Source organism: Nycticebus coucang, chromosome 13 (assembly GCF_027406575.1).
Source record: "Nycticebus coucang isolate mNycCou1 chromosome 13, mNycCou1.pri, whole genome shotgun sequence".
NCBI classification, from domain to species: domain Eukaryota; kingdom Metazoa; phylum Chordata; class Mammalia; order Primates; family Lorisidae; genus Nycticebus; species Nycticebus coucang.
Genome location: NC_069792.1, coordinates 80,790,511 through 80,814,344, shown reverse-complemented (window position 1 = coordinate 80,814,344; position 23,834 = coordinate 80,790,511). Strand labels below are relative to the sequence as shown.

Genomic DNA, 23,834 nt, shown 5'->3' with positions numbered 1-23,834 from the left:
GAAGAAAGTGGGAAAAAGTCTTGAGGATGTTGGCCTGGGGAAAGATGTTATGAAGAAGACTTCAATGGCAATTGCAACAACAAAAATAAACAAATGGGACTTAATTAAACTGAGAAGCTTTTGCACAGCTAAGGACACAACAATCAAAGCAAAAAAACAACCTTTGTAATGGGAAAAGATTTTTGCATGTTACCACTCTGTGAAGGTTTAATAACTAGGATCTATAGAGAACTCAATTTAATCAACAAAAAAAGAGCAAACAATCCCATCTTTCATGAGACATGAATAGACCCTTCTCTGAGGAAGAAAGACATATGAAAAAAGTCTCAAGGTCTTTAATCATCAAAGAAATGCAAATCAAAACCACCACTAAACTCCAGTGAGAGTAGTCCACATCACGAAGTCCCAGAGTTGCAGATGCTGGCATGACTGTAGAGAGAGAATTATACTTTTATGCTATTAGTGGGACTGCATACTAATACAGCCTCTTTGGAAAAAAATATGGAGGAGCCTCAAAGAACTTAAATTAGACCTCCCATTTGACCCCTCCATCCCACTGCTAGACATCTACCAAGAAGAAAAAAATCATTTTATCATCTACCAAGAAGAAAAAAAAATTTTATCATAAGGACATGTGCACTAGAATGTTTATTTCAGCTGTAGAAATAAACATTTCCAAGATGTAGAAATAACCTAAATGTCATCAACTCAAGAATGGATTAACAAATTGTGGTATATGTGTACCATGAAATACTATTCAGCCATAAAAAAGATGGTGACTTTACATCTTTTGTATTAACCTGGATGGAGTTGAAACACATTCTTCTTAGTTAAATATCACAAGAATGCAAAAGCAAATATCCAATGTACTCAATACTAATATGAAGCCAATAGATGATCTAATTCACTGCCACATAGGAGAAAAATGTATTTCAGTTTGAGGTTGGGGGAGAGAGAAGGAGTGGGGAGTTTGGGGTGCTCCCACTTAATGGGCACAATGTAGCAGTGTATGGCACACCTTTTGGGTGTGGAATACAACTACAAGAGGGACTCTACCTAAGAAATTCAAACTCCCCCCTTCTCCCCCTCCCTCACTCTCCCTACCCCCGACTTGAATTGAAGTGAGTTTTCTCCTATGTGAGCATAAACAACAACAATGTGGTTGTTTGTACCTTCACATTAACCTGAAAAAAAGAAAAAAAACTACAAAGAGATATCACCTAACTCCAACAAGAATTGCTCATATTAAAATTCTTAAAAACAATAGATGCTGGTCTGGATGTGGAGAGAAAACTCTCAGATGCTGTTTGGGACTGCTAACTAGTACAACTCTATGAAAACTCATATGGAGAGATCTCAAAGAACTTAAAGTAGACCTGCCATTTGATCTAGCAATTCCACTGCTTGGTATATACCCAAGGAAAAGTCATTTTATAAAAAAGACACCTATAGTCAAATGTTTATAGTAGCCCAATTCACAATCACAAAGATATGGAAACAACCCAGTGCCTACCACTACGTGAAGGGATTAATAAAATCTAGTATAAGCATACTATGAACTTCAGCCATAAAGAGAAAATGGCAATCTAGTATCTTTTGTGGCAACCTGGATGGAACTGGAGACCATTCTTCTACACTTGATCTTAGCCAAAAGGCCGAGAAGCAATGGAGACCATTCTTCTAAGTGAAACATCGTAAGAATGGGGAAACAAACACACGTACTCAATACCAAATTGGAACTAATTGATCAATACTTAAGCACACACATGGAAGTAAATCTCAATAAAAATCAAGCTGGGGGGAATAAATTCACACTTATTATGTATGGTGCATGCTGTCTGGGTGGTTATAACTTTTATTCAATTTTTTCAAAAAAACAGGGTGGGTAAACAAAATACGTATATCCTCTAATATTCTGGGAAAAAAATTATGGGGGAAAGAAGGAAGGCAGGGAGGGAAGAGAAGGAAATGAGAGAGACAAGCAGCTCAGATAGGAATGTAAGCACATTGTCCTCCAGGTAGGATGAACATGGGTAGAATCTGTCCCTCAGCTCCATGCTTGCTTCATAATTCAGCTCCCAGTACATCCATAGACTCACATGGATCAGAACTCAGGTAAAAAGAAGAATCATCCAATATATTGTCTTGTTTGTTTTTTTCCACATCTGTTTGAAGAAATATCCTTGGTGTCAAATCTCTAAGACTATTGTTCGGCCTGACAGACCTTTATTTTTGCTATAGTATCTGGCAAATTCTGGAAGTATGGTATGTATAATATACATATATATGTATATATGTACATATATATATATATATATATATATATATCTTACTCTCAGACTGCATGCTTGGGAAGTCCAAAATTATAGGCATGGACTAGGAGTGAAGAACAGGAGACTAGGAATAGGAACAGCTGCAAAGCAGTTCTGTGTGAGCAGCAATGCGGTCTCACAGGTGGGTATAACTCCAGCATGTGGAGCAATCAAGGAGGACTGAATGAATGGTTTAATGAATGATGCTCTGGACTTTGACTTGGGACTCCTGGATTTTAATATCATGTCAGTCACTCAAGGATTGAACAAATATTCTTCCATAGACCAGTGTCTGAGCTCATTGATCCTGGACTAAAACAGATCTAGACATGAATTCCAGCTTGTTCCATGGAGCAACTTGAATGCACAACTTCCATCTCTGAGTCTCATCTTTCTCTCCTAAAAATTGAACTTGTTAACACCCAGTAGAGTGGACTTTCAAGATGTTCACATACATAGAAGATAATATACATAGAAGACCTGGGGCACAACTGGTGCTTAGCAATGATGGCTATTGTTAGTTATTCTTTCCTTTACACTTCAGTTTCCTCATCCTTAACCTGGGGGTGACATCTGCTCTCCCTACCTTGCCCAGCTGTTTTAGGATCAACAAGGTAAGCATGTGAATGTGCTTTGAAAACAAAGAGTAAATCACACACAATATTGTGACCAGATACCTACATTATCATCGCAGAAATCTCAGGAGTTAGAGTCCTGTCCATCACCAGAGGAAACAAGAAGCAAAAACTTCCAAAGACAAAAATGAAGTCGTTAGGATTAGACAGTTTGTATGAGAGAAAGTCGTAATGTTCATGGATTTATCTAGAAAAAATACATGTATGACCAGAGATTTTCTCTCTCTCTCCTTGTAGCTTTTGCCTAAGAGCAGAATGTTGACATTTTGAATGAAAACAAAAACGATGAATGAAAAGTTGGGTTTCCGGGTTGTGAGACGGGTCAAAGAGTAGGCTGCTTCCCAAGGGACGCTATAGACTTCTCCTGGGAAAAGCTTTCAAAAAAGAACTCACAGATAATTTTTGTGGTCAGACCAGAGTGGGGAAGTGGGTGGACTAGAGGGCATTTTTCTAGCTAAAGTTAACAGTGAATGTCTGCTGAGCAATTATAATGTGTACCAAACAGGGGTGGAGGACTTGGCATGTCATAGCAATTCTAGGAAGTGAAAACTATCATTTCTCTATGAATGAAAAAAAGTGAGGCTCTCTGTGGTTACCTTGCTCACCTACTGTTAGAGAGCTTGTTAGTGGCAGAACAAGGATTCAACAGTATGTACACTTCTGTTCCTCCAGATCGCTAAAAGCATGCAGGAGTGTCTGTTGGACTAGGTTTCTGTAATTCTTAGCAGATGATGGATTTTAGAGAATTTGAAATGTGCCAAGTTTTTCAGTTTGAGAAGGGGAGATAAGGAAAGAAAGACAGGTAGTGGGGGAGAAAGGAAAAAAAAAACCATGCTTATTATCTCAGTGACTTCATCCACAGAAAATGTATTCTTGGGGTAGTTTAGCATAATTGAGACCCAGGTTTGCCATTCACTAGCTGATGGAACATGGGCAGTCCTTTAACTTTTCTGAGCCTACCCTCATTTGTAGAATAGGTGAAATAACACCTCCCTTACCTCCCAGGGCTTTTATAATAGTAAAGGTAATGTTACAGAGATAATTTCCTTCCCTTTCTAACACTCCCAGACAGGGCTAATTTCTCCTTCTAATTACATTTGTTGCCTAAAATATCACTTTATATTGAATGTGTTGGTATATCTCTGCTCATCCTTTATATCCCTTTGTGACTTGAGAGATGGCTGGGATCATAAGATTTATTATAGCATCTCCATAATTTAGCACAGTGCCTGGCCCTGGGGCTTGATAAATGTAGTTGAACTAGATATACTTTGTGCAAACCATAAAACATTTTACAAATGTAATAATAGTGTTTATTGAGTGCTCTGTGCCAAAAGTGTTCTTAGCACTTGACAGGTAATCTATCATTTGATTTCCACAACAACTTTTGAGATGAATACTATTCTTAGTTTGATTTTAAGGATGAGGAAATGGGGTCGCTCAGAGGTTAAGTAACTCATCCAGGGTCACACTTGTTAGTGGTAAAGCTGGGATTCAAACCAAGGCATTTGTCTTCAAAGCCAGTGTTCTGAACAAGTTAGACAATTTGGAACAAATTCCTGTCTTAACATAAGGGGACTAAGGATGCATGTCCTGCTCACTAAAAGGCAAGATCAAAAGCAAGCATGTATGCGAGGCACTTTGTGAACCAAAAGGACACACAGACGTGAATTATTGATGCTGTTATTGTTTCCCCTCCTTCGTTCCCTTCCTGGGAGGTTCCCCATTCATTTGCAAGCCAAGTGTCTAACTGGAGGCAGCCCAGTGAGTGACTCAGTCATCTGCTGCTCCCTGGTGGCTCCTGATGGAGATCCAGGAGGGTGAAAATAGGATTATTATTCTTGTAACCCGTGTGACTGCATCCCAGCCTGGTGGCAAGTGGAGCTGCTGGCAGAGAGGAAGTAAACAACCTATGCCCTTGACTTGAGCTTGAGTACTGGGTTCATTTGATCTTTGGGACATGCTTTAATGAGAACGGAAGGGAGATATAAAAGCAAGCTTTGGATAGGATCCCCTGTGTGGCTCACAGTTGTCTGCTCTCTTCCTCTTGGCAATATTTTATTGAATTAGTAGGACAATTTAAACTTCTTTACTTCATTTAAAATAACCACTTGCATTAGAAATTCAATGAAAATCTATAAACTGAAGCAAACCAATTTCAGTATTACAAAAATGATTTACTTCGCCCACCCCCCACAAGCCACACCAGCAGAATTCCAGCAGCGCACACAGCTGACTACATCTTAGATAGGACTTTTTCTTTTCCCCCTAATAAGGAAAAAGTCTTTTAAAATTGAATTCTGCTTTGAACCCAGGTCAGCACCCTGTTCTCAAAGGAAGTAACTATTAAAAATTAGACAATTGATTTTGGAAATGCCAGAAAACAGATTAGTGGAAGTAGCTGTCCTGTTTCCATTGTGAAAGTAATCTTACAAACTGGGAAGAAGTTGTTATCAATCTTTCTCCTGATCAGTCTTAGAATTCATGGGGATAGGTGGTACAGTGTGCTTTATTAAGCTGGCAAGAGCTCCTGCTTAAGGTATCTCCTCCCCACCTCTATTTACATCTTCTTTCCATATGTGCTAATTGCATCCTCATTCTTAGAAATTTTAATACTCATACTGATTATTCCCCAGACCACTCAGATTCAGTCTATGCCAGCTATACCAGTAAGGTCATACAATGCACCACTCCCAAGGACTTTTCCATCCTCAGTCAACCTTATCACTTCACTGAATTGCCTGGGCCCCCTGGGCTGTGCTATTGCCTGGCTTCTCCCCACTCACCCATTTCATCATTCCCTGTGCCTTCACCTGCCCTATGCCCTACCTTTCCCAAGTGCTGTCAACTCAGTCACTTTTGCACAGTTCTCCTTATAGCAAAAGAATGAAATGTCTTGGTTAAGAGTACCCTGAAACAAGTCATTTCCTTTCTCCATGTCTCAGTTTCCTCATCCGTAAAAAGGAGAAAATAAGCCCTATCTCACAGGATTGCTGTGGGTTAAAGGAGACAATGGGTGAAAAGTATTTACTTCAGTGCCTTGTTGTTCTTGCTTTAATGAGAATGGTAGGGAAGTGTAAAAGTGATTATTCCTTTGTCTCCACTACCTCAATCTCTATTCTATAATCATTATTTACTTTTTCACTTGAAAATGTGTCTTCTTACTCTTTACTATGAACACTTTTTACACTATTAAAGATAGACAAATATATCCATTACTGGGATTTACCAATTAGCAAGTTGTAGTTGCATCATCTCTTTTATTTTTGCTATTCTTGTTTTAAAAGCAAATTAATGACATGACATAGCTTCCTTAAATAATTCATCAAGTGACTCTAAAACTAAAATCAGTCTCCCATGTAAACATTATCATTATGTTAATCTTGCTGTTATGGGCTGCAAGTATTTGCTAAAATCACTTTCATAGAGTTCTGTGACCTTGTTTACCTTGATCCCATCCTGTTGTGTTATAGGTGATCTAACAAAACAGAGGAGTGGGTACTTAGAGAAGCAGAAACTCACAGGAGTAAGGTCGAGTTTTCTGAAAACAAATCATGACAAATAATTCATTTTCTCTTCTGAAAGAAGAGAAGCTGCCTTGCACAAAGTGGTTCGAAGAAGACAAATTTCCACTGGTCATTGACAGAAGGCAGTCGTTCCTGGGCAGGTAGAATGACATAGTGATGAAGCCCACATGCTCCAATCTCACTCATTCTGAGTTCAAGTCCTTCCTATATTGCTGACCAGCTTTGTAAACATAGATGTAATATCCAAACTCTTAAAGTTTCTTTTTTACCCATAATTGTAAACAACTACCTATTCAAAAGTCTCCCATACTGAGGGCTGTTACCTAACTCTGAGACACATGCTGCCTTGATTTACTTTATAGCTTTGCAATGGGAATTGCAGTAGAGGAAGAAAACCATTAAATTGTTCCCATTATTCTCCGTCAAATGTGCTGTGTAACGTTCAGTATTCTCTGTACTGCTTCTGCCATTGTCTAAAGGTTGAACTGTTCAGCTGTTCAACTGGTCCTGTGCCCTAGAACTGCAATGATAACTTAGTCAATGGGAGTCAACAGGTGAAAGTGGTGTGCAATTTAAAACCAGCCCTTTGTAAGCATAAGGGACCAATACCAGACATAGTGGTCGGCATGCTCCACGGAAAGATTATGGTCCCACAGTGACATTTCTTCACACCTCTTTCCTCTCATTTGATACACTAAAGGAAAGGTTTTTGTTCTGTATTTCTTTTAATAAAAGTATAAAGAGCAAGCAAGCATGAATTTAAATAAAGAATGATTTGTAGATATTAAGGTTTGCAATCTTCATCGCTATGAGGCAGCTATGTGTAGAAAACGGAGGCCCAGTGGCCAACTTTCCTCAAGAACAATGAACAATAGTATGCTTCTCAGGAATCGAATAAAAAAAATTTATAGTGTAGTGGAGCAAAAGTCTTTAAAGAGATCTTTCTACCCTCAGATTACCATGCCCAGTTATGATGATGTGCATGAAATTAAAATCATTTATGTAAAAAACAATGCTTTCCCCAACATATTTAAGGAGTTCAAAAAATATTGGTCATTCTGGGCTTACAATAGGGACGTGATTTCAAAAGAATCATTTACATCTTAGTCCATAGGAAACTGCATGCCTTTAAGAAGAAAAGTTATCTCGGGGAGAATCTCATTTAAGAGATAGCAACCCCTTACAAAGACACAATTTGTCAAAGGATTCTACCTTCTGGAACCACATGTCTATTAGCAGATAGGACATTCATTCAAGTTCTCTCTGAAGGCTTAGGACAATGGGAAGAACAAGAATTTTATAATCACACAGACTTAGGATCAAATCCTGAATTTGCCACATATCGGGTCTTTAATCTTATACTTAAATAATTTATACTTTTACTTTAATGTAATAGATAATTGAATTTGATAAATAATTAAATTTTAATAATTTTATTAAATGATTTGTAGAACTATTTAATAAATTATTTAAACTTAAATTAAACCATATGCTAAATAATTGACCTCTCTGCTTTAATTTCCTACCCTGGAAAATGGGGATAATGACTCTTTTCTCATGGTTTTACTTGAGGATTAAATGAGCTTATGGATGGTAAAATTCATCAAAGAGCCCTTTGCATTGAGTATACTCTCATCAATACAAAAACATCACACATATCATGAGCATTGTTTTGCTTTATTTTTTTAGTATTCACTCGCTGTGCTTCCGGTAATAGCTCCACATATTTTTGTAGGAAATCATATTCATTCATTCTCAATCCATGTAATTTATTTAGACCTCATCACAGTGACTAGTTCAGAGATTTACATGTGACCCAATAAGAGCCTCTAAGTCTCAGTTTGAGGATTTTTAATTAGAACTTTTTTTAGAAGTGGAGACTTGTTCTTTCTGTAGGGGATGTATCTCACTCAATCTGCTTTGACACCATGAAGAGAGAACTTAAATTTAACCATGAAGTCATCATAGAGGAAAGCAGAAGAGAGGAATGGAGACTGAGTTCAGACACACCACTGGAGCACCGGGATCTAACTCAGCTGGCCCCCCATCCTGTTACTCCATTAGTTGCCCTTCACTCCTCTCTTTGTTTGATTAATCAGTGAAAGTTTGGTTTGTGATGGTTTCTTTCACTTGCAAACACAAGTTTCCCCTTACTAATAAAATTTCTAGTCAATAATCACAATGAGAGAATAAGGTCTTTTTTCCCAGGAGGCGGTCAAACCCTCAGGGAAAGTTGGGCAGATAAGCAGATAATTACTGTGATAAATGCTCAAAGGGTCACTATTCCCAAACTTTTTTCTATTCTTAGAGAAAAGTATATGGGATCCTTTACACTGAGCTCCTCCAGAATAAACTTATAAGAAAATAAGCCAAAATGCCAATTTGTCATCATATGAGGGTAGGTTGATTCTAAAATCTCCAAAAAATTCATGTGGATTTTTGTCTTCCGTTGAACTCCACACACCTTACAGGTCAAGCTCATGTGTGTGTTGCCTCCTTTACCAAGTACAGACTTTGTGCCTCTATCGCTTCCTATGACCATCAGAATGAAACTCACTCCCAGAGTGGTGATCCCCTCAGCCTCATGGCATCCAACCACACGGTGTCACAGATGATGAGACAAGTCAGGGACGATATCTTTTCTCCTTTGTGTTCCTAGCACTGGGCAGAGTCTGACATGCAGGTGCTTGCTCAATGAATGTTTTCAAAATAAAAGGAGTGGCATACTTAGAAGACAAAATGGATAAATGCGAGCTTAATGACAATACAGTCAGATGAATTTGTAATAGATTGAAATGTCCTTCTTGTTAACGGTTGATGAATGAATTGACTCCAGGCTGCTAGGAGGTCTGTGGTGATGGCCTATAAACTAGTAAGGCAGCCCAGGAAAACACACCATTGTCCACCCTGTTCCTCAACACTCCACGTTTTTATTTTCTTTTCAGATTTATCTTTGTCTGTCAATATTACTCTGTGCTCTAATTTCCCAGGCTCCATACCCAAATCAACTTTGATTGCTCTCTCTTCCCTCCTCTTAGCTTGACTCAATTTTTCTCACTTTTTTGTTTTTCAATTTTCTCCATCCCTACTCACTCTATCTCTTCCTGTCCTTATGCTGTGTCCCTGTTCCCTATAGGTGATTCCTAAATGGTCTTCATTGTGTTACATTCACCAATGCATCTGCAGTGCCTAGCACAGTGTTCAATAAATAGTTCTTGGAATATTGGGTTTATTGCATCTAAATTTTGCTTTTCTAAACCATCTTGTAATTTAATCATTATAAATCACGTTTTACCATGCTACTGCCTCATTCAAAATGTGTCAACAATTCTTCTGTGTTTTGGGCCAAGTACAAACTAATTAGTCTAGTACATAGACTGACATCTTTAGACTGACATCAATGGAACTTTCCCACATTGTTTCCTGATATTGATCTGCATAGCCTTTTATTCACCTCCCACCTGTTCATTCATTGTTCATAAAATGTCTCTCAGTTCCTGCCTCCATTGAAAAGTACGTGCTCTTTTTTCTGTTTGAAATTTGTTTTCTTAGAGAAGAATCCCAAATCATAAAAAAAAAGCTAGAACTATATGACCACATGAGAAACTAAAAGTTTCTATATGGTAATAGATACCATATAAAAAGATACCATGTACGTGTACAAAGTTTATAAACAAATAAATTATCAAGGAAAAAAATTGGACACTAAGACATAAAATTGATGACTCTTAATAAATTGGTTTGCAAACAAAAATAATGAATAAAATATAAAGGTGGTCTAAAAATTCAAACAATAAATAATGATAAAAATGCCCAGACTATGAGTCAGAGAACCATATACATGTAAATGTCTATATCATATTTTTCCATTCTACTTCCATCTGAAAATGGTATAAATGGAGAGAATTAGCTGTTCTCATTGATTGCTCTTGATAGTGTAAACTGGTACAACATTTCAGAAAATACTCTGTCAATAATGTTTGAAATAAAAAACACATATACCCTAATTTACCTTAGGGAACTTATTTTACAGGAATAATAGTGAAAACAAATGTATACACAAGAATATTTGTAGTGAAAAAACAATTTGAAAATGTATCATCATGGAGCTGATTAAAAATACAATGATTAAAGTTACATTATAATGATTAAAGTAAAATTAAAATACAATATTATGCTTAAATGTACTAAAAATGGTGAGTTAGCAAAAGCTTTTTGGATACAGAGTGAGCTCCATGTTACATTATGTACAGAATGCCTCTTTGTAATATGAGTAATATATTGATATTTATGTAATACCATTTAGAAAAAGGAAGAAATAAATAAAATTCAGAGACAAGTGTTAATCTAAAGCTATTATTATCGATGGTTACATAGGAGAAGTGGATCTAGAAAGGAAAGGGTGACAGAGAAAAAAAGGATCGTTAGCTTTTTTTTATATACCTTCATTTGTACATCTTTATATTGTTACATGTTATAACAAGCACAAAATACTTTTACTAACTTAAAAATAAATAATTCATAATATAAAAGAAACTATAGCTCTTTCTTCCTCTATAAATCCTACCCATGAATCCTGTCTCAAGTTAAATTCTAATTTCTCTGAATTTATTGATACAATTATTCCTTAGTAATTCACCATCTGGTTCCTTGTTACTACTCTCTAATTGCTGCCTTGGAGTATTATTTAAATAATGCATTGTTATTTAACTATTTGTATTAATGTCAACTATTTAATTAGAGTTTAAATTACTTGTGATAAGAACAGATAATCTATATTTTGTTTTCATGTGTTGTTCAAAGACGCACAATTTGCTCACTTATGCATTGATTGAGCAAATATTTATTGCCTTTCTACTAGCTACAAAACTGTGTTGGGCACTCAGGAAATAGCTGTGTCTTGGACAAGACATAATCCATGCCTAACAGTTTGGTGGGGTGGGGAAGGCATTGAAAACAGTCTTATAAATAAGTTACTGAAGAGAAATTGCAGTGTGCCGTGTTGGATGCCAGCATGGTGAGCCTTTGGAAAGCTCAATGACATAAGGATCAGAAAATTTGGCTTTTACTAATCTATATTGCTCTCCTCTTAAATGATAAGATAAAAAATTAAATAAGAAAATGGAGTGAAAGTGTTTTTTCAATATTAATAACCTAAAAAAAATGCAAGGAAGTATATTATGTAAGAAAATTAATTTACCAAATAATAATGTCAATAATGATAACAGCTAATATTGACTGGGTGCTAACTAAACAGACAGGTCATTGATGTGTGACCAGGATCCCAAAACACTCTTGAGTGGTGCCCCATCAATTCCAGAGACCCATGAACTTCATTTCCGTTTCTGCCAATTCCTGTGCAGCCTAGCAAAGAAGAAAACTAGAGATTTCAACAATCCTACCATCTCTCCTGTTGGAATCACAAAGCACCTACTCTTTGTTTTCAGAATTATTTGGCTTAAGAAGAATTACTACTTGGAGCCTGTAGTCCTTTGCAGTCCCTGCATGTCTGAGTAAGGGTTGGCAGTGGGGGAAGCTAACATTGTACATAATGGCAAACCAGACTTCGGCTGGTTTGTTAGGTGGGTTTTCTTCTGCCTCACATATCATTCATTATTAAAATGCATTCTCAGCTAAGTCCATAGAAACAAAACCAAAGAGAAATCCCATCAATCCAGGACTAAATGGCATGCCTCTGCAAAGCAGCACAGTTGTTCAGAGTATGGGAGCTGCGATCAAGTGCTTGGTTCGAGTCCTGGCTCCATTATTCATGGGCTGTGGGACGTCAACAGCACACTTCAGTTCTTTAACCCCCAGTTTTGCTCATCAGTAAGTCAGAATAGTGAAATGCCTCCCTCACAGAGCTATTTATTGTAAGGGGTATGCATGGGCAGGGCTCAGAATGGTGCCTGGAAGGTAGCGAGGACTCCAAAAATAATACATTATACCAGCATCTCCTAAGTGGCTGGAGAGAACTTCTAGCTATTACAAACTAGTGGTGTACAAAGAAGAGAACAAAGGGAAAGGTGTCTTTTTTGTCCTTGCCGTGGAGTGTAGATTTCTAACATCCTGATTGATAAGTGCTTTTGCTTCCAGTGCAGCTTTGTGCTTCTGGCATTGAAAGATTTACAGAACTCAATAGATATAATGTACTATTTGCTACCTCTACCTAAAATTTCTTTCAATACGAAGTGGAAAAAAAAAAATTAAAGGAAAAGAGTAGTATCTTCATTAAATATAACTAATGACTGTGCTATTACACAAAAGGTGCTAAAAAATTTATACACATTTTAAGAAAGGAAAAAACTGTATTAAAATTGTGATACTCAATATATACCAGTAATGTTTTGTTGTCTTATATCTTACATCTCTTGTAGTTGTAGAAGCCAAATGTGACTTGAATATTACAATTTTAAATTTTAATACAGCTTTTTTCTTTCTTAAAATGTGTATACATTTTTGGCACCCTCTATATATACTGACATCCCAATCTATGGCCATACTATGGCAGTATCTTTTCTGATGACTATTACTAAAGAAAAAATATAAAAGTTGTAAGTCAAGGCTATAGGTCATGTGATTTGCTTTTCTAGAAAAATAGTACATAAGAAATATTTATGAGCCTATTTCCAACTGCTTATTAGACTTTCCATTTTGGATATCTGTAGGCAACTGAAATACGGTCTAGAACTCATTATAGAATCCCATTTTTGCTTCTGCAGGACTCTCCAAAGCACCCCATTCTCTCTATCCCAATCACCAAATTCAACTCTTGCTTTTCATTTATGTCCCATCAAGATCTTCTCACATCCTTCAGATTTTAACAAAAATAAAAAGAAAGAAAGAAAGAAAAAGAAAAAGAAATTGGATCTAGTACTATAATTCTACTCAAAGACGTCAGCTGGTTCCTCTGGCTTAAATTATCATTTGGTTGTTTGGATCACATACAAACTACCTCAGAACTTCTGCAAAATAACTATGAAATTTGAAGAGGAAAAGGAAAAGAAAAAAAATTCCAATGTACACTGAAAATTTAGGTTACCAGACAAATATAATCAGTTTTCCTTTATGTTGAAGCCATTGGAGCTAAAATAGAGAAAATAATTCTATGTTCTACCCTTATTAAAAGATTGATCCTATGCACCTAAAAGGAAGTGGGGTAACACCTGGTGTCTCCTCCACGGGATATCCCAACTTCCGGACTCAGGGTCTCTACTAACCAGAAAATTGAGTCAATAACATTCTTGCTTTGGAGATTTTTTTTGATATGAAAGAATATTGTGGCCCTAACTTCTCCTTCCCCACTCCTATTTCTATATTCCTAAAAGCAAGACAGAAAAGATATAGGAAAACAGTTAGTGATACGATGCATTTTGGGAGATTATGTTCCCATTGATAAAGGCTTATAGGCAGAATCAAGGACAACTGGGTAGTCTAGGATGCTGGACATTTTAGTTTTGCATTCACTCATTCCTTCAGGGTTAAAATATTAGAGAATCAGGAAGAAGGAGCAGGAGAAAAACGTCACATTGGTCACATTAGAATAACATGGGATTGCCTCCCCTGATTACAAGGAGATAAGAAAAATATATTCTGTACACAGGCTAATCCAAATTTTGAGCTTATTTTAATTTGAAAAGTAAAATGTCCTCTTATGTTTACTACAGTCAGGGAACGCAGGTCACATCCCTTGCTTGTGTACACTCTGTGTGATCTTCATTTCAGTGATTTGGTCTGTGTCTGTGGTCTAGCTCTGGCTTTGACTCAAAATCATTGGTGGTATTGTATACACTTCCTCTTCAAGTGATCAGAATAGTGCTAGGGTGACTCTTATACTGGCTCCAGAGACCCTTGTTTGTGGTGTACCAAAGTCTCCCTGCTTCTCAGGGGACCTTGACTTTGGTCCACAGCTCTTGCCCCACTGCATCTTCCAGCTTCCCTTGGACATATGGGCCTCGTCCCTTTGGTTGTCCTGTCATTTGGTCACCCAGTATGTGGTCTGATGAGAAAGAGAACTTTGTCATAGCTTTTGGCTCTGAATGGCAAAGTCTTTTCCTAAATACTGGTTCATCTCAGGACAGGCAGAACAACAGGATTAAAATTATTTTTGGCCGCATCAAATACTATACTGCCTGGCATACCATTCATGCCTGGGTAGCATCAAATAAATGACTCTCAAAACCTAGAAGTTCTTCCAGTCCAAGGAACAATGACTGACCTTTTCAAAGTATTTTGTATCCTGGTACTCTAACCAAACTTATAAAGACATGGCTGATTTTTCCTGAGGTGATACTTGTCTCATTTAACAAATCTTGGCTCTTTTTACCAGCTGGGTTGATTAGGTTCCTGTCTTCATAGTTAGGGAGGGAGAATGCTCACAGGATTTCTCTTCAGAATACTTGCTCACAGCTGTGTAGTTAAATCACACATAGGAGCTGTGTGCTTTAGTTTCCTTCTCTTTGAAATAGGGGAAATGATCCCCACATATGTCAGTGGAGCAAAAATGAAATAATGGATGAACCCTTGATAAATTCTAAAGACTGCTGTTAATATAATTTGTTTAACAGATATAAGGTTCCTTAAGTGTCCATAAGAGATCCAAAATTATACTTCCAGAGTTTTCAAATCAAGAATAATCATAATAAATAATTTGAAAAAAATGAAATTATTTAGACGCTATTTTACTTGAGTCTTGGAGTGTCAGATCTTTACTGTGTATATTTACAATCTTTTCCAAGAGAGCATCAAAAGCTATAAAATATAATTTAAGGAGTTTTGTAAAATTATAGAATATTGCAAATCAAATAAGTGATAGCAAAAAATCCCAATAAACTGCTTATATGTTGCATATCATGAAAAGGTGTGAAGAGGCCTAATAAAACTGTTCCAACAGAGTTATGTAATTTCTAAAAGTAGTATTTCATAAACACAAACAAGAAGAGTCTGAGACAGATAATTTGTGCTTGGTCTATATCAGTGATGACCTAAAGCCAACAGAAAAGCCTGCCTGAGGCACAGACTAATGGAAAATATTTCTTAAAGGAAGGGGAAAAAAAGAACAAACACCAGAAAACAAGCTCATTCTCCCCTGGGTTTTGCTAACATATCTATGGTTTGCTCATATTTACAGGGTCCCTGAGACAGTGCTAAGGTGTATGCTAAGTAACTCATTTTTCCTCAAGACAACTCCATAAAGCAGTTACACTATTATCTTCCCCATGTTACTGTGAGAAAATTAAGGCTCAATTTGGTGGTCTTAATTTATTTCATACCCATTACAACCCTGGAGGTATTTATTCTGTCCTATTTCCATTTTATAAGGAACACAAGGCTCCTTTGAAGCACTGCAGAAAGGAGGCAATATGAGCGAAGAGAAACTCAAGTTGATGAGATCTTGATGAATGAAAGTTGACCTTGGAGTGGTACTGAAAACAGGCAGGAAACTGCAGCAAGTATCAGAAGGGGTTGCCTTTTCTTGGTAGATTTTTATCTGGGGAGCCACCTTTTCTAATCTATGAACCTTTCTTTACAGATGTGGGGAGAGAGAAAGCTTATGGTGACCAGTAACAGCAGTGAAAACTAATGAAAGAAATAATTATATAGCTATGGTTTATGTCAACCATGTTTTAATTTTAAAAATGGGCATCTGAGATGTACAACATGATCTCCATTTTAAAGATAAGGACATGGAAGCTTAAGGTCACATAGCCAGGGAAGTGGCAGAGCTCAAATTCAATATCATATATGTCATCTCCAAGGTTCATGATCTTTATCAACATGCAGGTGCCTGTTACAATGGTCCCTACTAGTAGCTGATACCTAGATTATTATATAAGAAAGTTGGAAGAGAAATGGCATGGGTAAAGAATATGCCCTCATCAAAATGGAATGATAATCTTTTTTTAATCGTTACCATTCGGCACCTCCTGACTCATCTTTGCCTATACTTTGATGGATCGACATTTTGTTTTTTCCCTCCTGACCTAGACTTGAAATATCTTCTTGGCATCTACCTAAAGGGAAAAGGGGATGAAAAAAATAGTTCTGAATATCCATATACTAGAACATAAATATTAAAAAATGTGAAACCACTTGAAATATTGGTCTGTCTTTATGAATAAAATCTACATTAAAACACATAATGAAGGAATCAAGTGAATTAATACATTTAACAAAAAGGTTTTTGGAAAATGCTTACATGATTTCCCTTTGTGATAAAGTCACCAGAAAGGAACCAGTAGCTTAATCTGTGTCACCGTGATCAAGTTGGAGTGATTCTGTGCCCAGTGTATTTGTAGACTTTACAAAACTTGTTTTCTAATGTTAATTTATAAAAATGGAAGGATCATTCTATGCTTAATGCAAATGATGCAGGTGATGAAAAGTGATGCAATGGTAGAACAGATCAATGACCAGTCCAGAAACACAGAACCAGAGTTCTGGCTCTAGCCCTGCAGCTCTGTGACCTAGAACAAATTATTTTACTTCTCTGGGCCTCAGTTTTCAGTAAGTAACAATAACTGGGGTTAAATAATTCTCTGAGAGTTACTTTGCAAATAGTAAGACTTTCAATTAAATGTGAGAGAGATCTAGATATTCCATAAGTGCCATCTGTTTGGGGAAGCTACCAAAAGGCTTATTTGTGTTAGTGGCTCAGAAATATCTTGAGAAGTAACTCAAATGTGTCAACTGCTGCGATTCAGAGCCGTGTCCAATAAAATAGTGGATCTTAAAATAAAAGTTCATTTTCCAGTGAGTAAGATGTTTGCTGAGGAAGAAATTACCCCCATAGAACGGGGGTGAGCTCTCATGGCATAGCCTGTCTTACCAAAGAGAAGGGGTAACTGTGCACAGCTTACATTGTCTAACACTCAGATGTGTCCCCGTGACTATCCATGCAGGAGTTCCATCGAGATCAAGGGGGGGGCAAATACTTGGAAAATTTGGTTTAACTTATTTAATAAAAAATATTTATTGAGCCCTCACTATGTGTCAGGGACTCTTCCAGTCTTAGAAAAACACACTCAGCAAGGTGGGCATGTATCCACCTTGCATTCTAGGAAATACTGAAGTAGCTATTCATCTGGCCCCATCAAATACTGTGGGACAGCTGATGCTTCTTAGGGGCCCTTCTGGCTTATTAAAGGGTTTAGCCCAGAGGTCCTCAAACTTTTTAAACAGGGGGCCAGTTCACTGTCCCTCAGACCGTTGGAGGGCTGGACTATAGTTTAAAAAAAAATAAAATAAACTATGAACAAATTCCTATGCACACTGCACATATCTTATTTTGAAGTAAAAAAACAAAACAGGAACAAATACAATCACACAGGCCGTAGTTTGAGGACCCCTGCAAGCTGAGATACAGAGTCCAGCTAGAATTTCAACTTACCCCTCCCAGCTCTATGGCCTTGGGTCAGTGACTTAATAAGTCATAGTTTAGTTTCTTTATCTGTTTAATGGGAATTACAGTGTTTTCTTTTTAAAGTCCATGGAGAGAATTAAATTCAAATACAATTATAAAGTGCTCACACAATGCCTGGGGAATTGCAACTATTCGATGTGTGTTAGCAACCCCTCCTTCTACCCTGATGGACGGTGTCCTTAGAGTCGTCCTGAAAGGGAAACAGCCTTTCTCTGCCCTGTGATCTCATCACAGCCCATGTGTATGGAAGAGTTATGGTGGTTATCCATAGGAGTCACCATAGAAACCCTTCTTACTGAATGACGTGGCAGCGAGTTAGTGGCCAAAGTAGGCTTAGATGGGGCACCTGGGAAGCTGTGACACTGTTGTAATTAAGGGAGAAGCAATGGTCCCTGGCAGGGAGAAGTGCACAATGACAATGTAACAACAGCCCTCAGCAGCAGTCCTTTTTTGGGAACATGTGCTATACTTTTTAGGAACTACAAACATACTTAGAGGATATTTTAAAGGAGTTGTGTTAATAGATCAGGGCCTAAAGCTACAATGTTGGGGTGGGGGAGGGTTCTTGGAAAATTCTGTTTAACTTACTGAATAAAACATATTTATTGAGCCCTCACTATGTGTCAGGGACTCTTCCAGGCTTAGAAAAACACACTCAGCAAGGTGGGCATATATCCACCTTGCATTCTAGGATCAACTATCAATGTATAAAGACAGGAGATTTTCATTTAGTAGTGAGTCCTATGAAAACAGTGAAATGTCTTGGGAACTGTGGCAGGAAGTACAAAGTATTTAGGCAGGGCCTTGAAGCACAAATGGCGTTTGAGCTAAGAGTTCAATGAAGACAAGGAACTATCTGTTGGGAGATCTGTGATTAGGTGGCACCAGGAAGAGGGGACATAAAAAGCCAAGATCCTGAGTCAAGAAGAGGCGACACTAAGACTCCCAGAGAAACTACTAGTAGAAAAGCACTTTGAGATGGTGAGGGAGAAGTCGGGGCAAGCTGGATCAAAAGGGCCCTGTAGGCCATACACACAAAAAATATCAATAATAGAAAAGAGGTCCCGCTGAAAAGCTAACAAAAGCCAAAGTAAGCAATAGGGTGAAACAGCATTAATTTTCAAACAAATGAATTAATGGAGTTACTTACTGAAGAAAAGAAGTGTGATCGCGTTCAGCATATTTTAGTACCCAACACAATGCCAAGCTGTGTGTTTGCGCAATGTTATGTTCTGAGGCATGTTCCTATCCATTTTTTAATCACCCACAGTGGCTGATGGATGGTGTTTTCAAAGCTGGTAAATAACTAGAATAAACTGGGGGGGGAGGTGTTGTGAAATGACACCAGACCCAGAGCCAGAGGGCCAGGATGAAGTTCCATTTGCTTGTCTCTCTACTTACTGAAAAATGCTGGGTACTATTTTTGGCCTCACTGGGATTGTTTCCTTAGGTCTAAATGTAAAGAAATTGCTACCACACGGAGAAATTGTGGGAATTAAATGAGACAAGGTATTTTAAAGTTTCTTGAAAATTGTAAAACATCATCCAAGCATTTGTTACTGATTTTAAAATTATTTCAAACATTTCTTGTTAAGATTTACTTTCTGGGTTTCTCTGTGCTTTCTTTCTTTCTTTTTCTTTACAATTTTTATGGAGGGTGGCACCCGTAGCTCAGTCCGTAGGGCGCTGGCACCATATACCGAGGGTGGTGGGTTCAAGCCCGGCCCCGGCCAAACTGCAACCAAAAAATAGCCGGGCGTTGTGGCGGGCGCCTGTAGTCCCAGCTACTCGGGAGGCTGAGGCAAGAGAATCGCTTAAGCCCAGGAGTTGGAGGTTGCTGTGAGCTGTGTGAGGCCACGGCACTCTACCGAGGGCCATAAAGTGAGACTCTGTCTCTACAAAAAAAAAAAAAAAAATTTTTTTTATGGATACATAATCATTGTGCGTATTTTGTCCTTGTTGTTTTCAAGCAAAACCACTAGAGGTCAGAATTTCACATAAATTGTTTAGAGAAACAACAAAGTTTGGGAGGGGGAAGGAGTGAGAGGAGGTAGGGGAGAGAGGACATTTTTCTACCAAGAGGCATAAAACAATAAATGCAAGGCATAGAAAGAAAAATAATGATGGCTTGTAACCAAGAAGTTTCGATAACTGATTCCCAAAATTGTCACCCAAAAAGATTTAGACTGATAGGAAGAGAAAGGAAAGATAAAATAGAATCTGTTATATATCTATTTATGATGTCCATACAGTTTAAAGCTCACATTGATTATCCCATTCTTAAAGCAGGCCTGTGATGAAGGCACATTTTGCACATCAAGAAGCTAAAGCATAATATACGTAATAACATGCTGAAGATCAAACAAATCGGTGTCTGTCTTTCTGCTAAGCCATGCTTGGGAAGTAATATCTACATATTGGTCAATTTATTCTGTGATTAGTTAGCATTATTGGTTTTTCATCTGCAATTCGAAATAATTTATTTAGTTTCCACTCTCCCAAATGAATTAAGGGAAAAGCCGGTCCTTTCATTGTCTGTGTTTCCCAGAGTGTCTATTATAGAAATTTCTGAGCACAGCATTGCAGTGCTAGTAAATATGGTAATGAGATGAACAGCCATGGAGAAATAAATAGACCATTTTGATCTAAGGCAAAAAATATAATTGAACAAAAGCAATAACCCAGTCCTTTAAAATGTTTACGTAGCCATCTTTTTTTGTTTTTTATTTTGTAGAGCTAAATGTACACATCTGCCCTATTTGGGGGTGAGGCGAGGCTGTCCCAGTGTTCATGAAGGAAGGTAGAGTAGATGGCACTTTGTACCTTTTGTTGTTGTTGCGGTTTTGCTTTTTTTTGCAGTTTTTGGCTGGGGCTGGGTTTGAACCGCCACCTCCAGTATATGGGGCACCCTATTCCTTGAGCCATAGGCACTACCTGCACTTTGTATCTTAAGAGAAGACATCATGGAACATCCGAGATAGTGCCTAGAGCAGAGAAAAGGCAATGAGGAATATGCTTGTTTGCATGTGCAGACAATTTGCAAAGAAAAAAACAAGTTAACTAGGTGCTGAGCTCAAGAGTTTACAATCTAATGCCAAACTAGGACAGTTTTCTTTTCTTAACTTCAAAACCTTAGCATCTAACATGCTTCTTGGAAGTTGGTAGCTATTTGGGACAGGTCAGAATCATAGAATCTTTTTACTAAGGAAAAAACTTAGTCCATTTGGTGTACTGGTTCCAGGTGCTGGGGAAAGGTGAAATCACACCTGAGTCCATCACAGACTTAGTTCTACAATTCGTGTTCCAAAGCACTTCTTCGCAAGTCCATCTCCCAAGGAGCACATACTTTTTCATTCTGCCACATTTTGGCTTGTAATCGCCTCATAGTTTCTAAATACAATCAGGAAGAAAGTTAAAGAGATTTCTATTGCTTGAAATCTTAGAATTTCTAATAGGAAGGGAGAAGATTTTCATTAGGTTAAAAAAATACAAAGGTAGGAAGACTTGTGATAATAACTCTGTTTTCCAAAAAACATCAATTGCATATGGATTGAAGTGATAAAAAGAGGCTAAGTGGCTTTAAAAAATGTTTAAAAGTATACTTCTTGCTTTTTGTTGGAAAGATTTAAGATTTTTATCTATTCTATGTAAACTCTCAAAGGCGAGAATTAATGGGATTCTCTGCCAAGCACATTCTACAGGTTTTCTCTTCTTGGTTTTGGAGAGCTCTACCCACTCCCTGGAATGCATTCCTTCTTCAGCTGCCTAAAAGAGTCAGATCTAAGGCTCAGCTCAATAATTCCCTTCTCAGAAAATCTCCTTGGCCCTTAGTTTCCCTCCTAAATGATTTATCTCTCCATTGTGTCTACCACCAGTGCTTATTATTTTATGTAATTCTTGTGCCTACAATACCATAGTGCTTGACACTTAACAGGTATTCAATATATGTTGGCTAAATTGGAGTAAATGGCATTGTTGAATTAGAACACATTGTATTTTGAACATTAACATCACTTTGCCCATTTTTCCAGTTCGAAAGTTGCAGCTTCTCTGCAAGAAAAATTGTGTGACAGTGCTATTCTCCAATGTATTTTCCCACTGTTTTAATTTTCAGCACCTCCCAAGACACCCCAGGAATAATACAAAGTTCCCTACACTCTATGGAAAGTCCAGCAATGCTTTTAAGTAAATAACTTTATTTCTAATTGAAACTTTCTTTTCTGAATGTTTGCCCTCACATTATTCATTTATTCACCCAAGAAATTATTTGGACGCTCTAAGGTCTCACTGTTCCTTCCAGCATTTATTTTATCGTATCAAAGGTTAAAACTTGGATTGCAATCTTAGAGGAAAATTAATTCACTGATTAAGAAAAATGCACTTTAAGCAATACACATTTAAATAACTGACAAGCATAGGGCAATGCATTTTCGATTTTTTTTTTGAAAGATTCTTTTCTACTTAAAATTTTAAGCAGCTGCAGTTCTTTCACCCTATATCCTGGGGAAACATAGCATGAATTACTAATAAGGTAGCACCAATCTGCAGTGCAGTGACCACTTTCAGAACAAAAGAGTAAGAACTGAAACCAGGAAAACAGATTTTTAATCAACTAGTTGCTTTAAAGTGTGTTTGGACCTCAGCTCTACTTGAAAAAATTTTACAATATTCTATCATTGCTCAGCTGAAGGCACTTGACCCCGAGGATGCCACTTTTAAATAAAGCAATGTTCATTATATACTACCTTCCATGCTTGACAAAAATTTCCTGTCCTCTACAATGGAACCCAAGAGCTCATTAATTTATGAAATACATAATTTAAATTTATACATATAATTATATATTTTTAATTAATTAATTACTGCATAATTTGTACTTTTCTGACCTTTTGCCTAAATAACTTTACCAGCATCAGTAAGAGAAAGGAGTTGGATAAAAGCAGCCCAAGAATAGAGATGCTTTTAAAGAAAGGATTCCTGAAGACCAAGTTCTTGATTGTGTGTCTTCCCCTGGAGCAGACTGGACAAGGGACTTTCCCCCCTTCCCTGGCATTCTATCAGATTCCCACCCTGGGTTTCCCCCTCCCAACATTCTCTACCTAACATCAAGGGAGAGCTTTAAACAGATTAGGTTTGGAAAAAATTCTTTGGATTTTCCAAAATAGAAGGAAAGTGGGAGAAAGCGAGAAAGCAGAGAAAAGAAAGTCATTGAAAGTTGGAATGAGGTTGGGCAATATGGAAAGAGATCACATTTATTATATATGAAAATTTCTGTTTCTTTCCTCACCTTTTGGTCCTGGTGAAATTGTGTGTGTGGCACAGACTTCAGTGGTAGGACGACTATCGATGTCCAAACCTAGACTCTGAATTTGCAAAAGAAAGAGTACCAGGAGGATAAATTGGTTTCTTCGAAGCAGGGCTCCGAAGGTATTCATTGCTACGGTTCTCAGAAAAGGGGCTTCCAGAAGCAAATAAACAGCTTTATTTTAAGTGAAACCTCCTGCTTTGGGGAAGAAAAGGAACTATCTGGAAGACACATTCCAAAAAGATTACAAAGCCAAGAATGAAGCATATCCTAGATTGTTTATTTCTCAATATTCCAAATAGGCCATACATTGGCCAGTCTGTTTATTTTCAAGTGACAACAGTTTATTCAAAAATTATCTCTGAACTGAGCCTTCAAGTGTGCAGGAGAAACATCTCCAAAAGCAAAGAGGATAGAGATGCCTTCTGTTCAGTGCTTGACAATTTAATAGGCTATAGTACATTTAAACGCTGAGTTCCAGAAAGGTTGTGAGCCAGAGAGGTCTTTATTCAGCCACATATTATGCAAACACCATGCACAGCTTTGAGCTTTTTGTGAGGTGATATTTGTTATCTGCTTGTGCCAGTTGAACACTAATGCTTCCAATGCTTTCCATGACCTTATTTCTTTATC

General features: G+C 37.5%; 1 protein-coding gene and 1 long non-coding RNA gene across 2 annotated transcripts in view; one reads left to right on the top strand and one right to left on the bottom strand.

Annotated features, from left to right (window-relative positions):
* The window catches only part of COLEC10 (collectin subfamily member 10), a 36,033-nt gene extending 12,613 nt beyond the window's left edge, over window positions 1-23,420 (bottom strand). Inside the window, exon 1 of the mRNA XM_053559574.1 lies at window positions 23,184-23,420. Within this exon, the coding sequence (XP_053415549.1) occupies window positions 23,184-23,331 (148 nt within the window). The 5' untranslated portion in view covers window positions 23,332-23,420. The remainder of the gene's footprint in view (window positions 1-23,183) is intronic.
* LOC128563974 (uncharacterized) overlaps window positions 1-23,834 on the top strand; it is a 162,091-nt gene that overhangs the window by 92,439 nt on the left and 45,818 nt on the right. The window lies entirely within an intron of this gene.